The sequence below is a fragment of the Ruditapes philippinarum genome, unplaced genomic scaffold (genome assembly GCF_026571515.1).
Source record: "Ruditapes philippinarum isolate M1 unplaced genomic scaffold, ASM2657151v2 ctg2716_1_1_1_1, whole genome shotgun sequence".
Classification (NCBI taxonomy): Eukaryota; Metazoa; Mollusca; class Bivalvia; order Venerida; family Veneridae; genus Ruditapes; species Ruditapes philippinarum.
Genome location: NW_026863181.1, coordinates 137,685 through 148,780, shown reverse-complemented (window position 1 = coordinate 148,780; position 11,096 = coordinate 137,685). Strand labels below are relative to the sequence as shown.

At 32.0% G+C, this 11,096-nt stretch overlaps 1 protein-coding gene across 1 annotated transcript; it reads right to left on the bottom strand.

The window, feature by feature from the left end:
• Positions 1 to 7,954: 7,954 nt before the first annotated feature.
• LOC132721392 (uncharacterized) lies at positions 7,955 to 9,643 on the bottom strand. Its single transcript, XM_060705690.1, has 3 exons — positions 9,385 to 9,643; positions 8,888 to 9,053; positions 7,955 to 8,174 (listed from the first exon to the last, which is right to left on the bottom strand). Exons 1-3 carry the CDS (start codon positions 9,479 to 9,481, stop codon positions 7,997 to 7,999), a joined length of 441 nt encoding a protein of 146 aa, XP_060561673.1. The 5' UTR covers positions 9,482 to 9,643; the 3' UTR covers positions 7,955 to 7,996.
• Between the last annotated feature and the right edge of the window lie 1,453 nt (positions 9,644 to 11,096).

Here is an 11,096-nt window from a genome sequence, read left to right as displayed (position 1 = left end):
TAGATCCATGCTGGTCGCAAACCCATTATGTTGGTTTTGTCATGACGAGGCTCATTTTATATCTTTTCACATGTACAGTAAACTCTGCTCATAGAAAACTCACTAGGTCATTCAAAATTATTTCTTTATATCAGGAGTTTCTTGTAAGCATATAACAAATTAGTTCCATAAATCTGCTTATTTGTTTACCCGGCATCATCTTCCATTTCTGATTAAGATATATATTTTTGTGAAAGTAATCTCAATTATATTTGTTATAAGAAAAATAAGAAAATACTGAAATAATTCGTATGTTTAATATATATATGACACTATCATGTTGTACAAAATGTACTTAAGCTATCCAGATCGGTGGTTCTGCTCAGGTGCCCGTTTGTACATGCCTGTATGGGCTCTTGCTCCATCAGTAAATCTTGAAAGTCTCCATATGACCTAAACTGCAATGTAAAACTCAACAACAACAAAAATAAACAAAGTCACCTTTAATAAAAAGTAGTACCTTTAAACTATTAATGTATGTATAAGATTGAATATGATTTCAATAAATAAAATATAAGTCTTCAACTTTAAATATGTTTAATTGTCATTAATCAAAATAAGTTTTTTATTCGTTTGGGTCGTCAGATCAAACAAATAATGGTAGCGAAATTTCAGACCCTGATGTTCTTATTTGCAAATACCGAAAGTAGTCCAAACTCCTCGAAGCGGTTACTTCCCTTCATATGTACATTAACGCCGAAAAATTAAGGGGAGATCACTGCGTAAAGATTGTCAAATGACAGGCGTATTAATTTTCGTAACGAAAAAATAGTTCCCGATTTGTCGAAGATTTCTTATATTGTGTTATTCTTATAGATATACATGCTTATATTCAGCTCCATGATTATTTACTTCAGTGTTAAACAACAGGTTTACCGTGAACAAAATATATCGGAATTAATAAGTATTACAAACACTAATTTAGAATAATATGGTATTCTTCAGGCTATTATCTTATAACTCCCCGTGGTCGAGGGGTTTACACGCTCGCTTTGAAAGCGAGAGGTCTGGAGTTCAAATTCCAGTTCAGGCAACTCATTATTTTAAGCCAAATAACATTGAATTTAATATCAGTGCAGTGTTGCAATTAGTCTTATAGCCAATTTACTATAGTTATAACACGTGTGTCACTATACAAACAAATTGGTTTATAATCTCACAACCTTCAATTTTCTGACACTCTGAGACCCAAACAAATTCAGCGCCTTCTGTGCGTTGATTTATGTATTGTTTTAAATTAACACATAAAAAAGGCTTTATCATGTACTGATTGATGTCATTGATTAAAGGGTGATTAAAATTTGCAAATATCAATGACACATAATTTCACTTTTACAAGGATTTCTATTTCTATAAGAGTGAGATCAGGTTGAAATAAGCAAGATCTTAGTATTTTACCAGTTAACAAACTAGCGAAATGCTGGAACAGAACTTGTCGAAGTCATCTTTATCAGTATATACATGTATTTGATAACTCGTACATGTAAACGCATCTTATGATTCGAGAGCCTCATCGGAACACCAGAAATATGTTATTTAAGATTGTAGTAAGACTGTTGAAATAGCTCTTTTTTCTTCTAAAAGTCGAGCTAATAAAGTGGTACCGTACACGAATGTACAAAACATGGCAACTGAAGCCAACAACATTTCGATGTTAGAAGCCAACAAGATGTCAGATGATCAAAAAGGTATGAACATTTAATACTTAACGTAGCAAATATTGGAAAGGTTATCCATGTCTATTTAGTTTCAGCACATAAACACACAGTACAAAAGGCTATATAGAAACTAATTGAGATAAAAAAAAAAAAATTTAACACGGTGACCCACCATGTGGTAACCCACATTAGCAGTTTCACAAATTGACAGCCTACAACAATTTGATGCAGAACTATTGTTCATATAACAAGGTATTTTATCATCTTATACTGACGCGTAAATCTTGCTAATTATCAAATAACATTTGTTAGACCTTCACTTATTTCCGGAGATTTAGATTCTCATAAAGTCAATGCCAAGTAAACAATCTTGTACAACATCTGTTATTAACATTTCATGTTTAAACATATGTCCACATAAAGTAATTTCCATAACAGCCTTTCCCAAAAATGCTTTTCACAAGTAACAGTACACAACATTTTTGAAACTGGTTAAATATCAGGTTTTGAATCATTTGACAATTTTTGATTGTTTTTACTATTAATGATTGACACATTGGCCCCAGAATCACATAAACAAGATATTTAATTTCCATTTATCAATGCATCACAATAATATACATTTTCAATATTGGACCTTAGTTTTGATTTGGTCTGGTTGCGGTCACCCAACTTTACCTGACCTCTGTCCGTTTAAAGACCTGTTGGTTTGACCTCTATCTACATTTCCTGTATTTTTACCAGAATATCTGCTTTCAGTATTTGCCTGTCTGTTTGTTTGTATTTTTTGTTTGTTCATATGATTTTGTATTATCTAATTTATCAACTTTCTGTGATAATGACTCAATTTTGTCTAAAACAGTTTCCATGCTTGTTTTATGTATGTTTGTTCTGTTTTCATGTGTAAGTGCATTTACTGTCTGTAATCTTTGTCTATCTACTAATTTATGTGTTTCAAGTCTTACTGCTACTGTTTCAGCTTCAGCTATTGATTTTGGACAACATTCTCTAAGCCTTAATCTAATATCAGAATCATCAATACTGTCAATAAATGCATCAAGAGCTAGAATTTCTCTTAAATCAGAATTTGCATCAGGGTATGCCTGTCTTGTTAATTTTCTTATTTGCTGTGCAAGATCTGTAATTGATTGACCTTTTTGTCTTGTAACAGATTTTAACTGTGACCTAAAAATTTCTGCCTTATTCTTTGTACCATATCTTGTCCTAAGAACCTCCACTAAACTATCAAATTATCGTTTCTTGACCATTTTTTTGTTGTTATTTATTGTTATTTTTTCGATTCTTGAAGATCGATGAGCACGACATTATTTTGTAGTGTATACATGATTTAAGGTATTTTTAGTTTCTTCTATTTTGTTCTTTTTCAACTTTTGTCGTTCCAGTATTCATACTCGTACTAGAATACTGTATATTCACCCTAAGGATATGTTGCCTGCTTTTTAAATTTGTCTTTTGACGTATTGTTTGTGATATGCAGGCTAAATAATCGCAGAGACCCTTCAAAACTTCATTTCATTTAGTTCGCACATTGTTTTCACGTTTAAGGCACACGCAGTCTTTTACTTGGGGACCATATGCCTCTTTTCATGGAATGGCACTACTGTGCCACATTGATGGTTCCATGATAACCGCCTTATAAACACATCTGCGGATGTTTCTAAATTCAAAATCTCACAATTTTCGTATTTAAATGTTGAATTCTGCTTAAGCCGGTGCTAAATGGCGTAGGCGTGGACGGTAACTTGCACTTTCCAATACCGTCCATGGACAGGCTCAATCAATCCGAGTCTGCACCATTTCCAATTTTGCCGTGTTGGGGATTCTTTTTTTCTCTATTTCACTTAGCTAATTAAATGAAGATCTAACATTTTCAGTTAAACTACTTAATATAAAACTTTTACCTGATATGACCAACCATTTATAAATGCTATCATGTTGCATTGAGTTAAATATTCACCTAAATCAGATAAAATAGAGAAAATAAGAATCCTTAACGAAGGTTCAAAACGGCAAAATTGAAAAAGAATGCAGGCTCTGTTTGATGACGGTACTGTCAAGTGCAAACTACCGTCCACGCCACCTAACACCGGCAGGTAACATATCCCAAGGGTGATTCAACATTATTCAAGTTGGAATATTGGAACCACACAAATCGAAAAAGCCAAATAGTTGAAACTAAAAAATACCACAAACACAACAAAAATGTCGTGTTGAACGATCTTTAAGGATCGGAAATATAACATCTCTGATAAGTCCATCATAATTCTATGTTTTTTTTAAGATTATATCTGCTAGCCATGTCACCAATATTTGTATTTGTATCTATATTTGGGCTATTTGTACTCGAAATGGCATTCCTTGGGTCAAAAAGAATTTTCGTTATCACTATCATCGTCACCATTATCATCATTTTCATAATTTTGTCTTTTATTAAAATCTGAAACCTGTTTTTCGTAGGTATCAATTTGTCCATGTAGTTGTGAATTTAAATTACACATAGTTGTACTAATTGTTTGTAACATATCTGACATTGCAGAAACCTTTCTGCTACTATAATTTTTTTCTTCAAGTAACATATTATTAATCTTGTCAGTATCCTTCATGATTAATCAATATTATTCTATGGATGTCAGATGCAATAAAATAAATATTTTCTCTTTTCAGCAGCCAAACTGAAAATTGAAACTTGTAACAGCTGATATACTTTTATTGTATTGTCAAATTATAAATAAAAATATCCAAAACAAATATTTTCATTTCCAATTTCAAATACTGTATTTTTGACAAATATATTGTATCATTTTAACAAAAAATATTTATTAAAATCAATATCATTGTCCATTCAAAATCAATTTCAATAATCCGTTACTTCTGACACCATTTCTGTTGGGACGACTCAAGGGATCATAAATACACATGTATAATGTTTACAAATTTATTAATAGAAAAAAATCAAAAGGTCAAGGTAATAAATATAATCTAAATATAGAAAAGTAAAAATCCTATCGTATGACTTGCTCCCCTCCATTCGTCATCCTTGTGTCCTCTCCCAATTCTGGTTTGGTGCTTTCTGGGTGACCTGCTGTTGTAGCTGGATGTGTGTCGGGCCTGCATCCTGTGAACGTTACCTTTGGCTTGTCGATCTTCATTCTAATTTTGTTTTGGCTTATTCATTAAAGAAATATCTATTTCCGAAATCGTCAGTTCCCAAATTTATGCCTATATGGCATATAGAGATTCACTTCTGTGTGTGTGCGTGTGTTATAAGAACTTAAAAATCTTCTTGTTAAAAACCAATAGTCCAATTTCAAACAAACTTGGCAGGATTGATCCTTGGGTAAAAGGCTTCCAAAGTTGTTTAAATAATTTGATTCCATGCAGAAATCTGGTTGCCATGGCAAGCAAAAGGAATTGTAGGAAAAAAAGAAAAAATAATGTTTGTTAAGACCCACTAGGCCTAGAACATAGATATTTTGCACAAGGCATTGTCTTGTAGACCTTTACCAAGATTGATCACATTATAGTCCTGGGGTCCAAATTGGTCGGCCAAGGGGGGTATTGATGTTCACTATGTACATATAGTAAAAACTTAAAATATTCTTGTCTTAAGGTACAAGGCTTAGAGCTTTGATATTTAGTATAAGGTCCACTACCAAAGGTGTTCAAATGTTGCCCCTGGTGTCAAAAGTGGCCCATCATAGGTTTAACGTATAAATGCATATAATAAAAACTTAAAAAAAACCCATCTTCTCTGAATTGACAAAAGCTAGAGGTTAAATAATTTGCTTAAAACATTCTACCAAGATTTTTTTTTCAAATTATAGCACTTGGGTTAAAATCGGCCCCGCCCAAGGGTTCATTTTTCACTATGTACAGATAGTGAACAAAGAAAGTCAAACAAATGTTGTTTTTTTTAAATAGAAGAAAGCTACAGCATGAACGATGTCTGGTGGACCTGTATCAAGATGGTTTGAATTAAACCCTTGGGTCAAAATTTTGCCCTGCTCAAGGGGAAAGTGACCGACTTTCTTGTCCTTTGATGTACATGAAATTTGGATCATGTGCACAGTTTGAGATGTAAAATTGAATTTTGATATCAGCTGACCTAGATTTTGACATGTGACCTACTCTCTTGTCCTTTGACGTTAGCTATGAAAATTAAATCATTTGCACATTTTTACGTGTAAATTGAACTTTGATATTGATCAGCTGACTTTGACAAAGTGACTTACTCTCTTGTGCTTTGATGTGCAGTCATGAAATTTAGGGCATGTGAAATATGACATTGACCACCAAATTCACTAGACTCAACTGCATTATGGCAAAGTTCAATTGTATAGAAACAAAAAAGTTTCTGTTCCTGCACTTCTATTTAATGTTGTATTAATGCGGTGGCAAAGCATTTTTCAAAAATGCTGTCTTGTTTTCAAAATTTAGACTATTCTTCGTTTCTAAATAGCAGATGATAATGCTCTCGGATTTTATGTTAAAACTAGAAATATAAAGAATACTTTAAATGTCTTGATGATTTTATGAACATTTTCATATTAGTTTGTCGTTTTTTTTTAAGAAAAAGCTTTTGCTTCAGTCATTTTATCGTTGACGTCCAAAAAAAAACTTTAACGTTGGTCATATTTTTTCTATTTTTCAATGGATTGTCTCCATACTTGAACACACGAATCCTTTGGACAAGACCTTTAAGTTGACCAGACTGAACTTGACCATCACCCATAAATGATATTGAGCTTCAATGTCAAATATTTGAATTTGGCTTGATTTTAGCGATAATTGGCTGTAATATTTATTTATGAATGTATTGTCTCCAAATTTGGACATAATTATCCTATAATAGGAAAAGTCTTTTATGGAGACAAAATTGATTATGACCTTTATTAATCAAAGACCTTAACCTTGAAGGTCAAATTATTTATTTTTTCTTGATTTATTTTTCTACAATTGGCTGTAAATTTAATTTGATATTTATGAATGAATTGTCTTTCAAATTTGGAAAAAACAATCATTAGGACAATACTTTTATTGCAGACTTAATTGAGTAAGACCTTGACTCATCAATGACATTGACCTTGAAGGTCAAATTATTGAATTTTGTTTGATTTTTACTGTAATTGATACAATTTTGTTATATATGAATGGAATGTATTCAAACTTGAGCTGTTCTACCGTGCCGTGAGAACAATGACTTAAAATAGATCAAACCCAAATTGACATTGACTCGTAAATGCCAAATTATTGTAATTTCAGTTTTTTCTATAATTTGCTTTAACTTTGTAAGTAAAAAATGAATCACGAACAATCTATTTGACAAGACATAATTTTTTTTAATTCACTTGCCCCTAATTTAACCTTGACACTAAAGTTAAAGTAAAGTAATTCAACTATGACTATGATTTTTATATGAACTTGCCTGTCAAGGTCAATTAGTGAATTTAGCTTAGATTTTCATAACTTTGTTACTTATTTACAGATAATTTGACTTGGATAAAAGAACCCATACGACAAAACCGGCTTGTTAATTATTCTGATATAACCTTGACCTTAAATTGACCTTTCAAGTCAAGGTCAAATAATTGATATTTGCTTAAATTGTCATTATTTTGTTTTACTGATTTGATCTATCATTGGCCAAAGAATACATATGATAAAACCGACATGTTGAATTCGTCTGATATGACATTGACTATTACTGAGATTGACTGTCAAGGTCAAATTATTGAAATTTGCTGAAATTGCCATAACTGTTATTTTTGTACGGGTTTGATTTATACTTGGACCAAAGAACACATTTGACTAGACAGACATGTTGAATTAATCTGAAATGACTTTCATCTTCAATATACCTTGACCTTCTTAAATTGTCATTTCCTTGTTATTTATTTATAGGTTTGAGTTATACTTGGACAAAAGAACACCTAATACAAAACTGGCAATGATGATTTATTCAAATGTGACCTGACCGTCAAAGTTAAATATGAAAATTGAATTATACTTTGTTCAAGAAAGTTATGTTTTCTAGTAGCAGTCTTTACTGCAATATTCTTTTTTCAATCTGTTCGGCCTTAGAAGTAAGAAAAGGCGGGCGTGGGGCTCTTGTTATATTAACCGCATGTATACATGTATATAGTCATGTGATAAAATGTTGTTTATAAAAATAACGTTTTGGTAATCCCAGAAATTAGGAAAAGGAGAAAAAGAAAACAATATCCACTCATAAAAACTATGATTTATTTTTTTATTTTCAGGTACATATGAAATCAGTATCATCCAAAAATATTGCCAACCTTTATTTCATGATACCCTGTTTTCGGAACGGGTTTATCAAGTGGAAGTTTCGAATAACACCTTAGATTGTTGTGGTATTTATCCACTAGTAACGGCTCGCAGTCGTCTATCACTGTTTTGCATTGCATGTGCCCGAATAGCATCAAGCCGTACGACCTGTAAAATCCCACAAGAAAAAGGCGTTCTTGTAAAAACATCTATAAACACATTGTTAAGTTTATGATACTACATTTTTGTAACGTTCGTTATCATTGGACAACAATTTTCATTGGACAATAATGACGTTTATCTTCAAAGTCATGAAATATTTTAAATTTTAATTAGAATGAATTATTTTCATCAGTAAAGCTGTAAGTCGCCATATAACCTCTACTGTGTTTGTGCGACCTTTACCCCACCCCCCACCATCCCCCCAAAAAGTTAAATAAAAGTGTATAGCTGTTTCTGCCCAGTTATATAGCATGCATACATGTATAACCACTGTAGAACGTATTAACTACTGCAAGGTTCCACGTTTAAGCTTTCTTGTGATCAGATTGATGTGGAGAAAAACTCGGATTTTTGTCTGTTGTTCTCAGACCAGAACTAAATAATTATGTTTCCTATGATTGCGAATCTAGTTTCACGTTCACAACTTAGTGACAAAACAACTACTATATAAAATAAAATGGAAAGTAACACTAGGATATGAACAAAAAGTAAATTAAATATGCAAGATTTTAGCATTTCATAGATCTTCAACGGCTTTGTAACATAAATCATTTAAAGTTTAATTATATAATGTTAGATATAAGCAATTAAGATATTCATTACACATATTATTTAATATATGGATACGTCATATAACCTAAACATGATTTGTTACTTACGTTTTACAAGTGAGGCCATCGTCACCGCAATCACAAACATAGCAATTCCTAAACTTCACATGGGAGCCTTTGAACAGCATCAGTCCGCTAGACATACCCTCTGGTGTTCTTGTTTCACAATAATCCATCACTTCTTTGTACACTTTCCTTCCTTTTTTTACATCTCCTAAAGTATATGTAATATTTTTAAATCGCACGCTTTTTTACGTTAAAGTGACATAACGCCCATCCAATGGCATATATTGAGTAAACGGGTGAAAGTCAAATAAAGTTTACATTCTGCCTTAATTCCTTTCAGTTTTATAATTACTTCGAATGAACAATGTTAAATATAGTGTAATCAAATATTCAATAAAATTCGTGAGTGAATATTTACATTTTTTTTCTTCAAAAATTTGAATAATATTTTAATTCCAATTTCATTGATATATGTATACATACAAATATCGACAACAAACGTTTTCTTTATGTTAATGACAGAAAAAAAATAAACTTACGTGTTTTCTGATGCATTTCACTCCAGTAACTTCCACCCTGTACTTTCAGTATAAAACTGAACAATAAAATTAATGAAATTTGGATTGAGGGAAGCATTTTATTGTTTAAATTTAACAACACAATTTTGTCTAAAAGCGAACCTTTCTCTTCTCGTTCAGGCGGTTCTAATTTCGAAGAAAGCTTATCCAAACATATGTTGTCACATTATTAGGTTGGTGTCATAGATTTACCAATACGTTTTGCTAGTTTATGAATATTATTATGTTCATAACATTTGCTTTTTATGTTTTGTCCGTATAATAAGATTAAGTGTAACAGATTTGTTTATACTATCTGTTTAAAGTATGGTAAGCAAAAACTGTCAAAATACACGCGAATCATAAAAAATATAGTTTTCCTTGGACATCAAGAGTTCCACGCCATGAAAGGATGGTTTCAGACATTAAAGACGATTTCATTTTTTGTTTCATATCAAGGATTTTCTCCCCCATTCAGTGATTCTGTTGCCCATTTATCTAATTTTCTACTTTAACCCGTTAAAATGCTAGAACGGGAAGTGACCAGTAAAGAAGCAAGTCTGCCTGCACACCCGTTCAGTCTTAACGGCAACATGGACAAGGAGCAAAATAAATTTCATGATAAAATATCATATATATATTTACGCGACGAAGTATGCCGAATTTACACGAACAAAAATGTCGAACTTTACCGGACTTGTGTGAGTAGTTGCAAAAACAAGGCATTTTACGAAATATTCTTGAATGTTTGATGGTTGACAAAACTTTATACAATTTTTTTCTTGACACGATTTAGTGCTGCTTACATATGCTGAGTAAGAATGTTTTGCCTCTCATCATAATGTCACGTTATTTAGTTATTCAGCTAGAAAACTTGTATAGTAATAGTTCTATGTTTTTGAAAAACATTTTGCCGTATTTATAAATCAATATCAGAACGATTTCATTGCGACATGAGTCATTGATTGACTTCATAATACTTATTTTCCTGTTAACAATTCTTTTAATTTACTGCATGTTTTATTTTGTTGCAGTACAGCCATGGTGAATATATTCTAAGATCATGTTATTTGAACGTAGTATTCGATGTTGCAAAAATGAAACAAATTCTTGTCAATGTTGACGTGCCATTCTTTAATGCGTCTTCAAGGTGAATGTCCGACAACGCCTGCACACTAACACAGATTGATTCTTTCTGACACTGCAATATGAAAACGTCTGCAACCCTTTGCATTACTTTTTTTTAGTGATGAACCCCTACCCACCCCCGAGCCGTCTCATTCCATTCCTCAATGGTGACAATTTGACACGCGTGTTCTTTTATTTCGACTTTTCTTTTGTCAAAGTACATAGTTTAAAGAATAATAAAAAGAATTATGACGTCACATACATGCGTCAATTGAAGGCGCGTTATTTTATGATAATTCCCTCATTATATATTCATTAATCACCGCAATATGTTTTTCTCTTTAACTAATAAATCTAAATAGCCGTCACATATGTTTCTTTTATTCTGAAGTTTGTAAGCATTGTGTTGTGCGCGGAAGAAGTAAAACATTTGTCAACAATGCGTAACGCCGTTATCATAGCATTGTCTCTAATTGTTGCAGTTTTGCTATCATGTAATGGCGTTTCTGGCAAAAAGGTTAAAGCTAAAACGTTTTTAACAGGTAAGGTTTTCTTTTTCAGCTATT

What these genes read in the sequence shown, in the direction of transcription:
- LOC132721392 (XM_060705690.1), bottom strand. Translation starts at nt 9,481, where the DNA reads ATGCTTCCCTCAATCCAAATTTCATTAATTTTATTGTTCAGTTTTATA. An exon ending in TGAAATGCATCAGAAAACAC is followed by an intron (nt 9,054 to 9,384) that starts GTAAGTTTATTT and finishes CATATACTTTAG; the next exon opens with GAGATGTAAAAAAAGGAAGG. An exon ending in GATGGCCTCACTTGTAAAAC is followed by an intron (nt 8,175 to 8,887) that starts GTAAGTAACAAA and finishes GGGATTTTACAG; the next exon opens with GTCGTACGGCTTGATGCTAT.